Source organism: Xenopus laevis, chromosome 3S (genome assembly GCF_017654675.1).
Source record: "Xenopus laevis strain J_2021 chromosome 3S, Xenopus_laevis_v10.1, whole genome shotgun sequence".
Taxonomy (NCBI): domain Eukaryota; kingdom Metazoa; phylum Chordata; class Amphibia; order Anura; family Pipidae; genus Xenopus; species Xenopus laevis.
This window is the reverse complement of record NC_054376.1, coordinates 117,222,711-117,244,341: the sequence shown is the minus strand read 5'-3', so window position 1 is coordinate 117,244,341 and position 21,631 is coordinate 117,222,711. Positions and strand designations below refer to the sequence as shown.

At 40.6% G+C, this 21,631-nt stretch overlaps 1 protein-coding gene across 6 annotated transcripts in view; it reads left to right on the top strand.

The window, feature by feature from the left end:
- The window catches only part of pcdh1.S (protocadherin 1 S homeolog), a 160,734-nt gene that overhangs the window by 36,834 nt on the left and 102,269 nt on the right, over positions 1 to 21,631 (top strand). For all 6 annotated transcript variants that reach the window (XM_018256224.2, XM_018256221.2, XM_018256222.2 and 3 more), the window contains exon 3: positions 3,789 to 5,981. In XM_018256224.2, coding sequence (XP_018111713.1) covers positions 3,789 to 5,981 — 2,193 coding nt within the window. The remainder of the gene's footprint in view (positions 1 to 3,788; positions 5,982 to 21,631) is intronic.

The following is a 21,631-nucleotide window of genomic DNA, read 5'->3' as shown; positions in this document are numbered from 1 at the left end:
CGCTCCAGGATGGGACGCCGGCGCTCCAGGATGGGACGCCGGCGCTCCAGGATGGGACGCCGGCGCTCCAGGATGGGACGCCGGCGCTCCAGGATGGGACGCCGGCGCTCCAGGATGGGACGCCGGCGCTCCAGGATGGGACGCCGGCGCTCCAGGATGGGACGCCGGCGCTCCAGGATGGGACGCCGGCGCTCCAGGATGGGACGCCGGCGCTCCAGGATGGGACGCCGGCGCTCCAGGATGGGACGCCGGCGCTCCAGGATGGGACGCCGGCGCTCCAGGATGGGACGCCGGCGCTCCAGGATGGGACGCCGGCGCTCCAGGATGGGACGCCGGCGCTCCAGGATGGGACGCCGGCGCTCCAGGATGGGACGCCGGCGCTCCAGGATGGGACGCCGGCGCTCCAGGATGGGACGCCGGCGCTCCAGGATGGGACGCCGGCGCTCCAGGATGGGACGCCGGCGCTCCAGGATGGGACGCCGGCTCCTCCCGACCCCCTCCCCCGATCCACCGGTCCAGGGGCCAAACAAAGTTGGGGACTCCTGCTCTATATCATACTAAAAGTTAATTTTAAAGGTGAACAACCCATTTAAACGTAACAACCATGTGCTTCTCTGTATTTGGCTTCAGCTCCATGGACTCACTGTAATTGGACGACTTTTTTTTTTTTTTTTTTTTTTTTTCCCCTAGTGGAACTAAAACCCCCATTTATCTCCAAGCCACATGAGCACAATGCCATACATGGAATTGTATCTTGGCTTTCCCATCCTTGGGGGGAAAAAGAAGGTTACCAAGATAGTAATTATCACTTCCTGCATATTTTGCTTTTATAAAATATTGTGAGGCTTGTTACCCAGGCCAAAGCAGTCATTATAGCACTACACATGTTTTATAATAAGATCTTAATTACCTGGCCCTTTTGTGTAATATGATTCGGTCTTCCAGCGTTGAAGTGACACATTCCTAATCTAATAATAGCAATAATAAGGATAATAGCAATCCCATAATATTTATAATGAGGTCCTTTTCTGGTATGTAAAAGATCCAGTTTCTATATGATTATGTATTTTATTCTACTCTTATTTAATCAAGGTGGCTCCCTGTTTCATTGGTAAAGTAATCACAATAGGAGATGTGCCAGATCCGTGGCAATATTTGCTGGTTCTTATAAGTCAGGAATCTACTTGGCACGGTACCAGAAAGCTCCAAATTACTGTGAAGGCTTTCTCCCAAAGACTCCATTTTATCAAAATAATTCCATTTTTCAAAAAGGATTCCCCTTTTCTCTGTAATAATAAAACGGTACCTTGTACTTAATCCAAACTAGAATTAATTCTTATTTTTAATATAATTCTTGTTGAAGGCAAAACCAGCCCATTGGCTTTATTTAATGGTTAAATTATTTTTTTTTTAGTAGGCTTAAGGTATGAAGATCCAAATTATGGAAAGATCTAAAAAAAAAAACCAGGTCCAAAGCATTCTGTCCATTAGAAGTGCATTATGGGCACCCAGTCTGTGTTGCTAGGTTACTGGGTGCTGCAGCAAGATTTCTATAGGTCTCTAAACCTTAGATATAAGACATTACTCAGAAACTTATAAGATAATCAGTCAGTATCCCACTAGATCCCAAATTCCTATACTGGCTCTCTACTTATGCCCCTGTACACCCAGTTATCCTTCTCTGCATAAAAAATAAAATGTTTGCCTATACAATAAATAAAATTACACCTGGGCCTATTGGAGGGGTTCACCTTTATGTTACCTTTTACTACATTGAAGTGGGCGATATCAGGCTGATCCCCCTAGGGCCCAACGATCGGATCATAATGGATTCAATACAGGCGGTCAGATCGAGGGACCGCATAGACGTATATTAGCGGCCATCATCCAACAGATTTTTTAACCTGCCAGATCGAGATCTGGCCGATTTACGGCAAGATATCGATTGGGGAAGCCCGTCGGATGGCCCCACACAATAAGCTGCCGAATTGGTCTGTCTGCAGGTTTTATCGGCCTGTCTATTGGGGCCTTTAGAGGCTGCCGCCATTTTTCTGGTTTAAAACCTGAAACCTATATAACATTTTTGACTGTACTTCATTCTTTCTTGAGCATGGGGCCTAAGTATGTCAGGAAAGAAAGGTTTTTCAGGTCACTAGTGCATTGATCAGAATAGAATATTGTGTGTTTTAATTGAGGCAGTACAGTATGAATGGGATCAACTTTATGCCTGTTATGGAAGAATGACCATGAAGCCATCAATATATGTTGATATTGGTGTCAATTTTTTTTATTCCCGGTAAAACGTTAATTTCATCAAATTGATTCTGTCTTATAAAGCCTATGAAACCTGGCTGATAAATTTAGTCCTGGGTAGCCAGTGTTGTGAGCACAAGTAATAATGTGGATAAGATCACCAGCCATTTCTGTGACGTTGCTTGTTTAGATGTATTTCAGCCTTGAATGGAAACTGCATCAATGTGTGTGTGTGTGTAAATCAATAAGGCCTTGTATTGTATCCCCATACATTTTGCTACAGTCCCAAACTGCTTTTTCAAATCCGAATGTGTCATCCGAAAAGTTGTCATTTTTAGCAGTGAAAGGATGATGCATGTTGTTCTTGACTGGTCCGCTAGAATGTATCTGTGAGTAGTCTACTAAATGGCGATACACTTAAATGTCTCACCACTTTCTTGTAGCTACTTGTGTGCTTTTTATTCAATTGAGATTCAATCTCTACCTCTGAAACTGTTTGCTTCCCCCCCATCTATGGACATTCATGGGGAGAATTTACAAGGAAGCACAGTTTGAGGATTGGTTTTGAGATGATTTAGAGCAGGGATCCCCAACCTTTTGAATCCGTGAGCAACATTCAGAAGTAAAAGGAGTTGGGGAGCAACGCAAGTATATAAAATGTTCTTGGGGTGCCAAATAAGGGCTCTGATTGGCCATATAGTAGCCCCTATGAGGATTGTAAATCTAAATTGAGGCTCACCTGGTTTTTATACAACCAAAACTTGCCTCCAAGCCAGGAATTCAAAAATAATCACCTACTGGGAGCAACATCCAAGAGGTTGGAGAGCAACATGTTGCTCACGAGCTACTGGTTGGGGATCACTGATTTAGAGGTAAACATTTATTTGCTATCCTAGAACCTTGGAGACATAATGGCTTAAATTTAAAAGGTCTTAAATAGTGATGGGTAAATTTGTCCCGTTTTGCTTCGCCGAAAAATTCGAGAATTTCCAGCGACAATTTGATGTGCATTAAAAGTCAATGGGGATCATTTATCAAGACTGGGCAAATTTGCCCATGGGCAGTAACCCTTGGCAACCAATCAAATTGCTGCATTCATTGTTCTACTTGCAGCTGGCTTTAAAAAGCTAATCACTGATTGGTTGCTACAGGTAACTGCCCAAGGGCAAATTTGCCCAGTGTTGATAAATGAGCCCCAATAGGCCTACTTTAATTGTCGCCAGCGTCTGAATAGTTGCCGGCCTCGGGATTGTTGCTGGCAGTAAAAAAAACTTGACGCCTGCAAATTTTCGCTGCAATTTTGCGAATTTATTCTCCAGCGGCAAAATTCGGAAATTCGCACCTGCCGAATAAATTTGCCTATCACTAGTCTTAAACCACAAGAGTTGGTGAACCAATGACCTTTACGATACAGTAATGCGCTGTGTGCATATATTTATCTCAAACTGCCTTCTTTGCACAATTGAAATGTTCTCTGAAATGGGATCCTGAATTAGTTTTTAAATTGTTTTTATTTTTCTCCCTTTTCGTTACAGGTGAAAGCCAATGATTCTGACCAAGGCGTTAATGCAGAGATCGATTACTCATTCCACCAAGCCTCTGATACAGTCCGGCGGCTTCTACATTTAGACAGATCCACAGGTCTGATAACAGTCCAGGGTCCTATTGACCGAGAAGATGTTGGTACTTTGAAATTCTCAGTGATTGCAAAGGATAAAGGAGCCAATCCCAAAACTGCGCGCACCCAGGTGACCATTACAATTCGAGACACAAATGACAACAAACCAGTCATAGAAATTCGAGGATTTGGGCTTGTCACGCACCAAGGTGGAGTAGCTAACATTTCAGAAGATGTTCCAGTGGAAACACCGGTGGCTTTGGTGCAGGTCTCTGATATAGATGAGGGGGTCAATGCTGCTGTGACTTGTGTGGTGGCTGGTGATGTCCCATTCCAACTGAAACAGGTTAGTGATACAGGCAGCGACAGCAAGAAAAAGTATTTCCTACAAACCACCACATCACTGGACTATGAATCGGTGAAAGAGTACACAATTGAAATCGTGGCTGTTGACTCGGGGAACCCTCCTCTTTCCAGCACAAACTCTCTCAAGGTGCAAGTGACGGACATGAACGACAATGCACCCGTCTTTAGTCAAAGCTTGATGGAGGTGGTATTTCCTGAAAACAATGATATTAACGACCTAGTGATGGAAGTAAGTGCAACTGATGCAGACAGCGGTTCCAACTCTCGGCTTCATTACTCCATTTTGCCTGACCCATCTGCCCGGGGCATTTTTTCAATAAACCCAGACTCTGGTCAGATTCGAGTCAACACGGTATTGGATCGGGAACAGCGGGAACATTATGATTTTCATGTAGTTGCTGCAGATAAGGGAATCCCAAGTCTAAAGGGAACAGCTTCTGTTGTCATCACTGTGTTGGACCGTAATGATAATGATCCCAAGTTTATGCTAAATGGCTACAATTTCTCTGTAATGGAGAATATGCCACGATTGAGCCCTGTGGGCATGGTAACTGTCATTGATGCAGATAAAGGGGAAAATGCTCATATTCAGCTTTCTGTGGAACCAGATAGTGGAGAGTTTGTCATCCAGAACGGGACGGGTACTATCCTCTCCAGCATCTCCTTTGACCGGGAGCATCAGAGCACCTACACCTTCCGGTTGAAGGCGGTGGACGGAGGGGACCCACCCCGTTCCGCCTATGTTGGGGTGACCATAAATGTCCTTGATGAAAATGATAATGCCCCAGTTATTGTTGTCCCATCTAACATTTCCTACAAGTATCTCACCCCTCAGACGCATCCAGGTACACAAGTCAATTGGGTGCGAGCAGAAGACATGGATACAGGAATAAATGCAGAACTTGTTTACAGCATCGCTAGCGGTAATCCCTTTGAACTTTTTCAAATCTCTTCTAATAATGGTGAAGTAACCTTGGAAAAAGCGATAATAAGGAAACATTATGGCCTCCACCGCCTAGTTGTTAGAGTAAATGATAAAGGGAAGCCTTCCAGACATGGCACAGCCTTAGTTCACTTCTATATCAATGAGACCTTGACCAATCAGACTTTTGTGGAGACTTTACTTGGTCACAGCCAGGACACCCCATTAGACATAGACATTGCAGGAGACCCAGAGTATGAGAGAAGCAAACAGCGGAGCAACATAATATTTGGTGTAGTTGCTGGTTTTGTGGCAGTCATTTTGGTCATTGTGGTAGTGGTGGTGGCACGATACTGCAGGCAAAAAGAAGCCAAGAGTGGCTATCAAGCTGGAAAAAAGGAGTCAAAAGACTTGTATGCGCCAAAGCAGGGCAATAAAAACAACAAAATCAAAAACAAAGTCAAAAAGAGCAAGTCTCCAAAGCCTCCCAAGCCAGTAGAAGAAGATGAGGAAACTGGTTTGCAGAAGTCCCTTAAGTTCAACCTAATGAGTGACTCTGTTGGAGACAGCCCGCGTATTCACCTTCCTTTGAATTACCCGCCGGGCAGCCCTGACTTGGGCCGTCACTATCGCTCCAACTCCCCTCTGCCATCAATCCAGCTGCAACCGCAATCCCCATCTGCCTCCAAGAAGCACCAGGTGGTGCAGGATCTTCCAGCCACAAACACTTTTGTTGGAACTGGGGATAACAACTCTACTGGCTCTGATCAGTACTCGGATTACAGCTACCGGACCAACACCCAGAAATACAACCACAAGCAGGTAGGCGAATACTTCCTTCATCAAGCTGCCAGGGACGGCACTCTAGCTTGGACTGACGTGTGGTGATTCTTCTCCTGGTACTTAGGAGCCAGTGATGTGGGTGATAATGATGGGGCATAAAAGACTGTTTTTTTTTTTTTTTCCGTTGCAAAGGTGTTAGAAAATTTCAAAAATGTTGCTGTATTAAGCCAAAAAAAATTAACAGCAGCACTTATTACAATTTTGCATTGGTTCTCTTATGCCTATTTATGTCCAGCACAATGATTTTTGAAGGCACAAGAGGAAGAAGGGTTTTTTTATTTTAAGAAAAAGTTTTACACACTCTAGTAGCACCTACACATAATGACTGGTTGCTTATGCTCCGCCAGTGATTTTCAGTTTGTTGCTCTCCACCTGCTTCTGAACTGTATCTGCTAGGATCCTGCCATTCGAATCCTGGGAGATTTAGCTCTGTAGTAGTTGGAGAGCCACAGATCAGTTCTTTAGACTATACCAAAGTTGTGGTGAGCAGGCTCCCACTCTGTTTAGTAGACGTAAGGGGGACTTGTGTTTTCACACTAAAGTTTTTATAGGCTGTATAATACTCTCAGGCAGTCATACACAGTCACATTTTACAGATGTTTTCTGCATCATTTCTTATTGTATTGTCATTAAAACTACTAATGATCTATGGAGAGGAACCAAAAAACACTCTTGCCTAGGTGCTTTGTGGCAATATATATAATAAGGGGCATGTGCAAGAAATTTGGTGGCTTGTGGTTCTTTAAAGCAATATTTACTGCTATAAGGCTCTGTGAAATAACTCAATTCAAGTCATAACTGCTGTGGCTAGTATTTGCACTGCACTTTGCTCTTTCTCTGTTCCCTTTTCTCCCTCGCTGTGACTCTTTAACAGTCGCATCTTCTGGTAATGCCGATCACAAACAATTACACCATTGTTGCTCACCCTCGCATCTAAAATGAATTACCAGCTTCCGGCGCATGTCGCTCTCTTAATGGACTTTATGCCTGTTATAATATTCTGATCCGCCTCTGATACAAACCCAGGGCAACCCACTTTAAACAAAGTGACAAACAATCTTTTAAACCGGCAAAGGAGCTTGTCAAAAGAATGTCCGCCTAATAGCATGGGCGCATAACTTGACTGATGAAAGGAGCATGCACAAGAATAGAGGGAGGGCAGCAACTCATTGGGGAATCTGCATATTAGCAGTTTAACTGAGGTTGTAACCATTGTCTTCTGACCTTCTCTCTTCCCGCTAAGTTTTGCTGCTTCGTTAGATATCTGCTCTGGCTTGAACATTGGTAAGGAATTTATGAGGGTCTAAATTCAGGTTATTCAAAGACACACATGGAGATTCGGGGAGATTAGTTGCCTGGAGAAAAATCTCCTCTTCTTCGGGCAAATAATCTCTCCGAACTGCCTTCCCGTCGGCTAGAATCGAAATCGCCGGCGGGATGGCACTTGGAGTGCTTTGTTTTCTGAAGTCACCTGAAGTTTCCTCGTGAGGCGACTTTGGAAAATGAATCAAGCTGAGTGCCATCCCACCGGCAATTTAGATTCTAGCCAGCGGGAAGGCAGTTAGGGGAGATTAGTCTCCTGAAGAAGAGGCGACTAACCTCCCCGAATCTCCCCTACTAATGTGCCTAATCACATTTGTGCCTTCAACAAATAGTTTAAATATATTAAGCATGTTTCCATATTCCCTTGTAATATGCTGCTTTAAAATTTTGTAAAAGTATGCCGACCTCTCAAGCCAATATTTTAAATAAAAGGCGCAGAGGGAGCAAAAAGAAAATGTTAATTGTTTTTAGGATACAGCTTTTGTTGAATATGAAGGATTTTTTGTTGAAAATGTTTTATTTCCTGTACTGCATCTTTATTTTACATTTGATGTTCCTCAAATATTTTGAAATCCTCAGCCGGGCTCCGGATAAGATTTGAAGGGTTGCTTTAAAATTATTTTTATTTTGTAATGAGACCTTTGTGCTTTGTGGTACAATGTTACCGAAATTCCGACCTACTAGTAAAAATGTATTTAAAAATGAAAATTCTCCCTTGAGTTGAGGGATGCTGGTTTAGATTGTCTTAAAAAAAACCAAACTTCCGTCTTGGAACAACAAGAGGAAAGGTACCTTATTTTAATTGTCCTTATTTTCCCTACGAAATAAGGACAGTTTTACTGAGCATAGCCCATTCCTTCTCTGCATACGGAGATTTGTTTCCCTGGACAAAAAGATACCAACAGGGTGGTAAAGATTCAGGTCTGGCCCTTCCATTTTTATACCACTTTGCACCAATGAGCATCAATGAAGACCTTATTCCATGTAATGAAGTGCCAGCACTGGGTAGTTCTCTCCCTTAGCCATACTGTTACCATTTCTTCAGTAGACGCTTCCATTTTTATTATATTAATAGACATAATAGCAGATCAAGTAGTCATACGTCTATTAATCTGTTCTGTTGAGGAAGAGTGCCCCACCCAATGCAATTAGCATAATGACTCCCACATATGCAGATAAGCAATGCTTGCAAGATTTGCAACTGAATAGGGTGCAATTTCCCATTAAAGATGCACAAGAGGATGGGCAAGGAAAAGTAAAGTTGCTGACCCTGTTATATCACATTTCAGTCCATGCTGTCACTACAGTTGTACATCCTTATCCTGTCCGATATCACAGCAGTCATCAATAAACCTTGACGGCCAGCAATTGGAAGAGTTGCATAATTATAGATCGCGATGGCGTCAGCTGCTTTAAAACAGGGTTATTAGGCCCTGCAGCTGTTATGAGGTTATAATATGATGCCAGGGCAGTTGTTGCTATGCTGATCTGGGACAGCTGAAACTCTACTGCCCCCACTCTTTGTTAATCCAGACTGGGTAGGGGCATCTATTAGTACACTGATTATGGTTACTTTATTTTTGTATTTTATTTATTTACTTTAAAAAATTGTATTAACCTCCTAATCCCAGTCCATTATGTTGAATATCTCATGGCCAATGTACACTGTGACTATTTAACTTTGCATTGATCTGTAAATAAAGAGTTTTTTTTATGATTTTATTTATTTTTATTTCTTTTTTTGTTAGGTACACAATCACTTGGGGGGGATGGGACATTAAGCACCTTTTGTCTGTCCTAGAGTAAAGTCAACTTGTCTAATGTCAGACCAAAGCTTTTAAAAGTTGTGAAAGGGCAGATGCCTTTTAAGGGAGGTGTGGCCAATTTCTATACAATTTTATGTTTGCGCTGAAAGTGTTTTAATCAACATGCTGATGCCATTGTAGTTGAGTGAAAAATAGACTCCTGTCTTGCTGGATAAAGGGGTATTACAGGATTTGGAGTGTAGCACTTAAACCTATTTAGCCTAAGCGCTCACTGGTGGGAGCTGGCCCATTCCTGATGCTTGCTACACGTGAACAAGGTCAGAAGGGAAGGGAGGAGGTAATAGTGGGGTTGCTTCATTCAGAATGTTTGAAATAGGTTAGGGGCTCCCTTTCTGGAGCTTTTCGGATACAAGGATACTCATCTTCTATTATGTTAATGATGTTAGAGTCAAGTTTCCTTCCAGAACAAGTCCGATATAACTCCTAAAAATCTAGTTTAGGATACTGCTCAAAACCACTAAAACCCACTGAGCTCACATAAGTCTAGGAGACCATAAACCTTGCAATATACTTTTAACATTGTTTACTAGTTGGTTGTCCATGCCCTTCTGTACAAGTGATGCTTCGTTCTTCCAGGTCAAGCCAATCTACTTTTGGGCTTTTTTTTGTCGAAGCATTCCCTTGGTACAAATTAAAATTCTTAAAAGAAAGTTTTTTTTTTTTTTTTGTTTTTTTTTTCAGGGTTTCTGTTTGTGCTGGAATATTTCATTTCCATCTCAGGTTCTCTGAAGGTATTCAGTGCAGTTCAATCCATCTTTATACCTAGAGTGCTTAATGAACTTGTCATTGCTACATCATTGGGAAGCACGTTTTGCTGTCTCCTTGTCTTTCTTTCATGACCAAGCTCAACTCCCTCTTCTTGACCGAATATTTAAGGAATGATTTATAGATGCATTTACTTCTGTTCCTGGTGAAAGTACAGTACCTTATTATGCAAATGAATGAGAAACCCTAGTGAATTAATGATAGTCACATCTGATGGGCCTTGTACATGAGCAGCATTAAATGTTCTGAGCAATGAGAGAGATGCTGGTGCCAAATGCGTGGTGCTTTGGTAAAAATGAGTGCCGTTTTTCCAACCGCCCAATACTTGAGGGCAGCAAACTCTACTTTTAACACACCATGGTACTAGCTAATCATGAGGCAAAGTATAGATTAGTACAGTGATCCCCAACCAGTAGCTCTTGAGCAACATGTTGCTCTCCAACCCCTTGGATTATGCTCCCAGTGGCCTCAAATCAAGAGCTTTTTTTTTTTTTTTCATTTCAGGCTTTGAGGCAAGTTTTGGTTGTACTGCCAAATAGAACCTCAATGTAGGTTGACAATACACATAGGAGCTACCAAATGGCCAATCACAGCACTTATATGGAACCCCAAGAACATTTTTCATGCTTATGTTGCTCCCCAACTCCTTTTACTTCTGAATGTTGCTCACAGTTCAAAAGGTTGGGGATCCCTGGATTACTGTAGTGTGGACCATCCGGAAAGCTTCAAAGAAATAGATATAAATTGTCTAAACTCTGCTGGTTGGAGGCAGTAGTGCTTACACAGCCCAGAAGCCCAGGTAAATCCACCTCTGCTGCTGAGTGATCCTCTTGTGTGGATATCATGAGAACATGCAGTGTAGCTGGATCCCAAGGGTAGGTATGGATAGCGGTAGTTAATAGCTTAGGCTTGCACTGTCTAAACTATAACCAACAGCCTCTACTGTTGTGATGCTGAGAATTGTAGGTCAAGAACGTTTGAAGTGAAGGTCTTACTACCAGCCATGTTCAAAAATTATATGATGATTATAGTTATCTGTAGAGCTGACTGTACTTGTTTACAATTAGTTCTGTAATATACGCCTGAAATGACTAATAATCTGCTATATAGCACTGAGACTTCATATGTGGCTGGTTTGATAAAGCCGGCCTTAAGTGAAACCCTAGTTTGTAGGAGATGGTAGTGGAAACTATTTTGCTGATTGGTCTGTTGGGTGGCTATATTTTTGACCCTATTATGAGAACAAATACATCTGATAAATAGAGGTTATCTGCTCTCCAACTGCTGGTGATCCTAGACGCGCAGATATAGTACAAAATGAATTTTCCTACGGTATTCGGTGCGTGTATTGTGGGAAATGAACCGACCGATATCGGCAGAAAACTTGGATATCGGTTGGCTCGTCGATCGGGCTGGACGGAAAATTTTGATCAGGTGCCTTTGAAGGCACCCAAACATCGGCCATTGTTAGATATAGGTAGAATTCTATTGTTTCTACCTGTATATCTGACGATTCAGCTCAGTGTATTGAAACAAGCGATCTTTCTTGGAAAGATCTTCTCCAAGAAAGATCATAATTGTTACGTCTATGACCTGCAGCAGAGACAAGAGCCACTAAAGGTCCACTGGTTGCTTATCAAAGCCAATCGTTGTAGGGTTTCATTTGTCAATGGACAAGGAAATCCTGTATACAAATGTGGGTACTGTGCAAAAATGCAGAACCCTCTCCATTTATTTTGTGAATTGAGCCAGTTGTTTCTGCTGATTTATGTTTTTTTGTGCATTCCAACCCAACACATACCAGTCTGTCTACTTCCCCCTCCCCCTTTCCCTAGGGACTGATAAAGAATACCAGCACAAGAGGCAAAGGGGGAAAAAAAAAAAATCAAATGCTGACACACAGAACAGTAATGGCTTCTAAAGTGACAGATCTTTGTTTAATAGACTAGTTCTGCCCCAGACTCTCCATAAGGGACACTTCAAGGTTGCTCTCTGCACAGAAGCCGCAAACTAGGAGAGGAAAGCCCACACTATTAATGGGCGACCCTGGTTAACCCCTCAGCTCAGGGTAATGGGGGCAACTATGAAGTATTTATAGGTTTATGCAGGGGGGGGGGGGGAGAGCTTTGTGTCAAGCAAGGCTAATCATTTTGAAATACAATGCAGACTCCTGATACTCCCCCCTATTAACATTGTTTTATATGGCTTAAGGTTTGCTGCACGTATCAACTTTTACTTTGCAACCAGTGTTTCTGGACTATAGAACGCGGCCAAAGTGCATATTAATATCGGCCATAAACCATTCTAGTTAATCGTTAATGTAATGTTGCTTTTTAGTGCCGGTAGCCAAGCTAATGGCTGTGTCCTTTAGAGCACAAATTAGAGGGCCTGAGAGTGTATATAAACTATACATACCCAGATTCCAGATTAAAAAAAAAAAAGCGCCTTTAAACCAAACAACCTGCAAAATGGCTGCTAATTTTCCACCTTATCCAATCGATATCTGAACAAGCCTATATCAGAGTTTGATCAGTGCGACTGCTGTTATCAGGCAGCCTGCTCTGACCACTATCTGTTCAATAATTCCTTGCACTTACACACTGACCAGTGAAAGAAGGGGAAAAATATACATAAACTTTTTAACTATATATATATATATATATATATATATATATATATATATATATATATATATATATATATATATATATATATATATATATATATATATATATATATATATTCAAACCTCTTATCGAGAGTGCTGGCTACCTCGTGGACTGTTCATTAACAAATTGTTTAGCCGTGCACCCGTGTTTCTTTTGATATAACAAATTATGTAATTATAGAATGTTCGTTTCAAGATTGGCGCTGAAAACAATTTGCAAGCTGACGTGTCGATACATCCCCCAGAGGCCTGTAATGGTCTGGAGTGGAGACTACCAATCCACCAGGATGATCACCGATGTGTGTGCGTTTGGATTGGTGTCCATCTTCATGCTACCCTCAAGCAATAAGAAGTGACGGATGGAGTGGCCCTATTACTATCCACTAAGGTACATTTGACTTAAAAGGACTAAAATATAAATGTATGGGTGCCCGCTATGTCCTTAAAACGGTGCAGCAATCTCTTGGCGACCAGCTATGAGAAAATTGATTTGTATTAAACGATGCAGCAATCTCTCGGCGACCAGCTATGAGAAAATGTATCTGTATTATCTGAAAGCTTCTACTTACGATATACCTGTTGGTATCAGCCCGGTATGCACACTTCTTATATGATTGCCTTGAACACCTGGACGGCTTGTGAAGGGCGGACTTACCCGCTAACATCACCTGGGTCTGGAGGCGCTGTGTGCTATACAACTTCGGCTGCCGTTTGATTGATACGGTGCGCATATTTATTCTTATACCATTGCTTCGTTTATCTGTAAGATCAATTCATCTCCTTTCTACGTCTGATTGCATTTGGCGTAAGTGAACACCGTTCCACACTGGAAGTTGCAACATCGATGCAGTGTTTATCTGTATACTACACAACTTGATCGCTTATGGGTCGCTTCCTGATTATTTCATTACCCAGCGTGTGCAAGTCTTGGGGATATGCGCATGTTATTTCCAACTACCCCGCGGACTGGCTGTACAGTTAATGCATAGATATGGGTGACAATATATCTTTATACACCTCCCAGCAACACTGATTACCGATTAAAACAGACAATTTGATACTACAACTACTAGAGATACGGCTGGAACTGTTTACTGTGCGTGAGACCGGGACTTGGTCATACTTTATATAACTTTAATTATATAATTTTTTTTTAATTTTTTTTTTTTACTTTCATATATATATATGTATTTTTTTCTATTTTTTTCTATTTATATTTTTTATATACATTTTTGTTTTTTGTGGTTTTGGGCTTTTTTAAATAATAGGGTTAATCCTGAGTTGGCCACATGAACACTAGTTGAATATCTGAATCACGTTAATATGTTATGCCATAGAAATTCACCAAGTGTTAAAGTATGTAAATTAGTGATTCAAAATTCCTCTACACTCGCGTTAGTGTGACACATTAATATTGGGAACCCTTTAGGTGAATATGGTTGCACTGAATACTGGGTATGTTTAAGGTTAATTGTTACACACCATATGACACATTGTTCTTTGCGCACACTACACGTTTTTGGCCCATTAACATTATGATGAGTAGGAATAGTCTTAAATGGGGGTGTTCAGATAGTTGAAAGGGTGCGAGATTTACTATGGATGCTGCCACACCGGATACTAGGTTCAAGACACATAGCAGGGAGGCACACAAGTGGTTATATTATATGTGATATTTTCTATACATTAGCAGGGCCCTATTTCATTATTTCATTATTTCCTAGGGGTACAATGAGTGGTAGTTTTTATACTGAACATATAGGATGGATAGATCTTCAGAGCAGGCCTGTCAACTGTGCTCATTTTTTGTGAAAACTTTTTGTAACATCGTTTAAAACTGTGACAAATGTAGTGATAAGTGACAGTAAGAGTAGTATATTGAAACAATGTTACATTACATGGTGATTTTAACAGTTGAAGTAATATATTTTCCTAACATAGAGATTATTAACAAAATGCTATTTATATGCGTGCTATGCACTTTTTAATATATTTTTTGAGATGTTATTAGTGATATTTAAATTGGCAGTGATGTTCTGGTGATGTAATCAATACGTCAGTTCCCATTTGTCTAGATTCCCGCCAATTCTTGTATTTATGGCATTCTCACAAACAATTAGACACTTTGAGAAAGGCCTCGGAGGAGGCCGAAACGTCAGACTCGCATGTTTTAATAAAACTTTTTATTCAGTATCTAAGACCTGAGAGTGCGGATCCTTCTCTTGCTTGATATATATAGATATATAGATATAGATATAGATATAGATATAAATTTTTTTTTTTTGTTTCTGTTATGGAGGCAGATGCACCAGTTTTATCTATATTTCCCAGCTGCCCCAAGTCATGTGACTTGTGCTCTGATAAACTTCAATCACTCTGTACTGCTGTTCTGCAAGTTGGAATGATATCACCCCCTCCCTTTCCCCCCCAGCAGCCAAACAAAAGAACAATGGTAAGGTAACCAGATAACCGCTCCCTAACACAAGATAACAGCTGCCTGGTAGATCTAAGAACAACACTCAATATTAAAAACCCATGTCTCACAGAGACACATTCAGTTACATTGAGAAGGAAAAACAGCAGCCTGCCAGAAAGCATTTCTCTCCTAAAGTGCAGGCACAAGTCACATGACCAGGGGCAGCTGGGAAATTGACAATATGTCTAGCCCCATGTCAGATTTCAAAATTGAATATAAAAAAAATCTGTTTGCTCTTTTGAGAAATGGATTTCAGTGCAGAATTCTGCTGGAGCAGCACTATTAACTGATTCATTTTGAAAAAAAATTTTTTTTCCCATGACAGTATCCCTTTAACAAAACTCTGCTTTTGAGTAACAAGGTTATTCTATCCCATGCAGATTTGCTTACGTGTGGTTTGCCTGTCAAATTTCATGAGCATGACCATGAACAGCCCTTCTACAAGCTTTAAAAGCCTTTTGTAAATTAGCCACAGAAAGAGCAATGAAATAAACATGCGCTAGAGTTTTCATTACAAATTCTCCTTTGAATGGTCATTTCTCATCCACTTGCATTTCTTAGGACATGAAAAAGCCAATGAGTGTAACCGAATTTTAAAAAACAAACAAACAAAAAAAGCCTGAAAATAATGTACACTGTGGAGGGAGGGTAATGACTTAATTAGAATTTATAGTTTTTTTTTTAATTTGGCTTTATCGTGCTACACTTCTGGAGAAAAAAATAATTATAAGTGTTAAGAATAAAACATGAGTGATGGGCAGTGGGCAAAATAGTATTCTTATTTTATTAGCAGTACAGGTATGGGACCCTTTTTCGGGATCATGGATCTTTCCGTAATTTAGATCTTAAAGGAGAAGTAAAGGTTAAAACTAAGTAAGCCTTATCAGAAAGGTCTAATTAAATATACCAGTAAACCCCCAAAGTAATGCTGCTCTGAGTCCTCTGTCAAAAGAAACACAGCATTTCTTTCCTTCTATTGTGTACTCATGGGCTTCTGTATCAGACTTCCTGTTTTCAGTTTAAACCTCCTTGCCCCCCTCCCTTCTCTGTTGTAATCTGATCCCAGGGCTATAAGTGAGCAGGGAGAGACTCAGGCAGGAAGTGATATCACACCAAGCTTATATGGCAGCCGCTATCCTAAACAAACAGAGAGCCTCTACAGTTTTTTACTCGGGTATGGTAAAATATTCTACAGAATAAATATAGCATTCTAGCTTGCACTATTGCAGCTAATCTATTGGCAATAAAATGCCTCAGTAGCTTTCCTTCTCCTTTAAGTCTAATAGAAAATTATGTAAATATTAAATAAACCCAAATATACTGGTTTTGCCTCCAATAAGTATTGATTATATCTTAAGTTTGGATCAAGTACAATGCTCTGCTATAGTACAGATAAAAAGAAAATCTTTTTTAAAAAAATTTAATTATAATGGAGTGTATGGGAGGTGGTCATTCAGTAATTTATAGCTTTCTAGATAATGGATTTTTTGGATAACAGAACCCATACCTGTAGATGATTATTATTAATTTTAAGGCCCCAAACATATCCAGAGGTTGTCCTGTTTTACCAATATATTTGAAATTGTTAGAGGGCCTTATGGGACCCCATATACCTCTGGGCCCCCCTGCAGCCGCAGAGTCTGCTTCCACTGCAGATACGGCACTGGCTGTACCTGTACAGAAACCTGACGCTGCCCCACAAGGGGTTAAAACCTCCAGTCTCTGAAGGTCAGTTGAGAAAGTTCCCAGGGAAGGGCTTCAATTCCCAGCGCTGTTCTGTCTCTGGGCCCTCGCTTCCTGCAAAACAATATCTTAAAAAAACAATTTAGTCATTTAAATCGTCAGAGGAATCGGGTGAGACTGTATGTATGATGTGCTTGTACAAACAGCTGGAGGGCTGCAAGTGTGAATGGTAAATTGGTGCTGAAATAGATTAATGAATGAAGTCTTTTTAGCATTAATTTGCAGTTCCCATGGATTTGGGGATGACCAATTACTGTATTTTATACAATGCAGTGCGTAAATTGGCATTGTAGAAGTTTTCTGGGTACACTGCTTCCCCACCACACTTTTTCTTCTTTCATAATTTGCCTTTTCTTGGAGCACTAGTCATTGGTTCCATTATCTGGAATCCTGTTATTCAAAAAAGCTCTGAATTACGGGGGAAAATCTTTTTTTTTTTTTTTTTTTAATTCCAAAAATTCACATTTTAAAATAGTTTCCTTTTTCTGTGTTTAATAAAACAATACCTGGTGCTTGATCTCGATTCAAGATATCATTAATCCTTATTAAAGGCAAAACAATCCTATTGGGTTTAATGTTTAAATGATTTTTAGGAGAATTAAGGTCTTGTGTTACAAATTACAGCGAGACCCCCTTATCTGGGAAAACTTCAGGTCCCGAGCATTATGAATTAGGATTCGGTTTGTTATTCGCCCTAATCTTTCCCGAAGGATTCGGGGGTTTGGCCAAATCCAAAATAGTGGATTCGGTGCATCCCTAGTATTTATGCACCCGTGCCCCAGCTATTGTAACTGCACAGATCACCCTTTCATCTAGATTGTAAGCTCTGTCTGGCAGGTAGCTCCTTTCTCTTGAGTCACCCTGCAAGTTAAAGGGATACTGTCATGGGGAAAACATGTATTTTTTTTTTTTTTTTCAAAGCATCAGTTAATGGTGCTGACTTCTGCACTGAAATCCATTTTTCAAAAGAGCAAACCGATTTTTTTTTATATTCAATTTTGAAATCTGACATGGGGCTAGACATATTGTCAGTTTCCCAGCTGCCCCCAGTCATGTGACTTTTGCTCTGATAAACTTCAGTCACTCTTTACTGCATGTTGGAGTGATATCACCCCTCCCTTTCCCCCCCCAGCAGCCAAACAACAGAACAATGGGGAGGTAACCAAATAGCAGCTCCCTAACACAAGATAACAACTGCCTGGTAGATCTAAGAACAACACTCCATCATAAAAGCCAAGTCTGCAGGAGCAGCACTATTAACTGATGCATTTTGAAAAAAAAAACATGTTTTCCCAATACAGTATTCCTTTAATCTTTAGTGTAATAATCATACCATGTTCATTATTTACTCACACTGCTGTTCCCTCATCGGTGCCATAGTTGACGTTCAGTGTTGCTTAGAAACACGGCGGTTCTCTGTACAGAATCACCTATGCCCCTCTGTGTCATTGAACACAGGAAAGAAACCTTTTTATTCATGTTTTAATAAGTGTGTCCTTTAATTGACTAGCACTAGAATACAAGGGTTCTAGGAAAAACTGTTAAATCTTCTGGTTTGCATGTTCCTTCCGGTCATATTCTCTTTCTACGCCTTCCCCCACTTCAGGATGCTTTTATGGCTAACCAACAAAAACCCAGTAGCAGAGGCTACAGAAGGCTATAAACCACAGGCACGAGAAATTGCATTATCCCCTCCTGCCCTCTTACTGCACAATAAACACGCAGGTGTCTGGCCTTGGGAAGCTCAAACTGGCATTAGCATGCCGTGCCTGGTACCTGTGCTGCCAAGAGCTGCCCTCAAACCTGCTAGGAGCCTTCAGAGGACAAGTAGCACATGGTTACTAATCTGCACGAACACTAGCTTTGTTTCCGAAAGCAAAATTTGCCTTTTTACTTCCCAGTGGAGTTGCTTCAGATATACAAATATATATAAGAAATGTGCGCTTTAATAAATATGGCCGATGAGCTTTGCTGGAAAAGTGAAGATCTTTGTCCGTAAATAGGCCGAAACGGGCAGTTAATTGCAAAGCAGAAAAGAATAATTGCAAGAAGGAATTATTACAGAACCTTCCATAAAGATAATTAACAACAGAGAACGGAATCTGATTGCAATCCCAATAAAGTTAATAAAACGTCCGGCTCTATCAATTTTTCTTACATATCAGATGTAAATCAGCCGACATTATATACACACATCGTAAGAGCTTTTCTCATTTCGGATCCATATACACCTAGATAAATATGTCCAGTAGATGTACAGCTGCGTAAAATTGGCAATAGAAAATGTTGGTTAAAAAATGTAAAATATCGATTGTTTAATGAAAGAACGTGCTAAGAAGTGACTACGCCAGGGAATAGATAATTGTAGGAGTATTTAAGAATGAATAAAATTGCCCCGAAGGGTTGATCTCGTCTCTGTGCTGTCTGATAAGGTTTTATGGTGGCAGCTATTCATAAAGTCAGGGGGGAAAGTAATTACTTGTCAAATATTTACATATACTTTTACATGGGCAATAAGTGTATGTAGATTACTGTATTGAATTATTACTGAGAACGTAATGGAACTGGAACAGATGGTCTGTTTTTTTTTTTTTTTTTCTTTAAGCAGTCTGTTGGCTGATGGTCGTCCTCTTAAAGTGACTTTGTACTAACCAGGTATGGCTTTAGAAGAGGATTATGGGAAAATATGTCTCTGAATGTTCTTCATGAGTAGAACTAAGTTACTCCAAGTGTTTCAAAACGTTATAGCTTTTGTAAAGCCTCAAAAAACACTTTGACCATTTAATTGCCAGAGGGTAGTTGTACCGTGATACTAGCAATGCTGTAGTCCTATGAGCTAGAAGTAATTATTCAAACACGCTCCTGTATGTTTCCAAACTCCGACTTGGCTACTCTACGCTGAATTGGCAACTTATTGGCCTGTGTATGGTGCCTTTCTGATGGCCTGTCCAACCCATATGTAAAATCCACTGTTAGAAGAAATGGACTGGCACAAACCGGATCTCCGTCAAAGTGTTGCTGCTTAAAAATATTTATTTTATATATATTACAAAAAGCCTTATGCGTTTCATGCCTCGCTTTTTGGAGCAGCTATTTCACAGAGATCCAATTTGTGGCACCTGTTTTTGTCTAATAGTAGATTAGGGATTTCTCCTCTGCCTGAAAGTCTGCGGCATTTGTACCTGGACCCAATGTTCCATGAGTTTACCATACACATTCCTCCATTGTAAACCATACCCTCCCCAAAAGTAGGCAGATGTCTCTGAAGCAGGTTAGAAAAGCCCATGGGACATAAACCACATTGCCCAAAAGGCCGTGCTTGCATGGTATGCCCACCTTAAATATTGGTTTCATTAACTACTCATTAACTACTGCCAATCAAATAGGAATTTGCAATTCAGTTGCCACACAGGCGGTTGTAGTGTTCCTCTGTGCACCTCCCCCAATGCCACAGCCTCAATAGGTACCACCTCATGGACTGCTTGACATTGTCCCTATGTTTATTGGGTTTGCTTTCTTCTTAAAATAAAAAGCACTGCACATTGCTCTGAACCAGTGATAAAAAACTGAACTTATGGTCTTTCCTTCATCAATGTACGGCAGAATGTGATGCATTTTGGTCACCAAATGCCATAGTTCTTAAGAGTACATGAACCATACAGTGAATGTTTCATGCTCCTTAATCCATATTTAAAGCCAAATATTCCTGTAACCACCTTTACCAACAGGGTATTTCAGTATCCTTTGTACTGTTGCTCCATTGTATAGTGTGACATAAATATATAATATGTTTATACTTAGATTATAACATACTTGCTAATTACTAGTTCTGCTTCCCCTTTGAGAGCTACAAATATTTCCAAATGCCTATTTCATGTATTTTATTATGCCTTTATTTTTTTGGTAAGATGTTTTTTTTTTCTGTTTTGCTCTTTAAATATTTTCTTTTTATTGAGATGAATGGGTATAGTGCCACTCTAAACATGTTGACGTTTAATTTATATTTTTTTGAGAGAGGAGACCATGCGCACAAAAACAGCACACAGTCCGGCACACAATGTACATCTTGTTTGAGAAAGCAAATTAAAATATTAGACATGGTAAGGTTCATGAAGAGAGCTAGCATTATTAAATAACACTAAACAGGCTGGTTCTTGAGAATGTATTGGTTGATAATGCATGTGTGGCAGTTTAGGGGATTTTGTGTCTACAGTAGTTAAAACTAGCAATGGAGCTTCAGGTGAACTGGGACAAACCTCTTGTTAGGGACCTTTTCAAGTGCTAAATGTGTTAACATTGGTCAATTGCTCTCAACAAAGTAGAGGCCCAAATTGTTCCTTTATTCTCAAACATTCCTGACTTTTAGGACATTAGCCCACATTGCATGGCCACTTTTAAAATGAGCCGTGCCTCTTCGTATTTCTTTCTGTCCTACTTAAACAAAAGCATAAAGCAAGTATTCTTGCACTGGGAACTCCCAGCAGCTTCCCATTTAGAGCTGAAGTCTCTGGTAGGGACATTACATGCGTATAAGAGCATGGAGTAAACTTTAGTATTCCTTAACCTTAAGTAAGCCCCACAACCCCAATCTGGGAATATGTGCCCACTAGTGTGTGTATTGGCTTGGTAACTTGGGTCATACAAAACATTTTGCCAGTTATTAGTAGGGCCACCCCATTTGTGTGGCTTGATAAAGGGTACAGCTAGTGCCTGAAAAAATGCCTGAGTGAGCCAACAAAAGTATTGATTCAGTATTTGAGTGCTGTAAGGTTGTCCCATGGTTGCTACATTGTGGAAAAGCAGTGGCAACTTGCCATGGAAAAGTCAG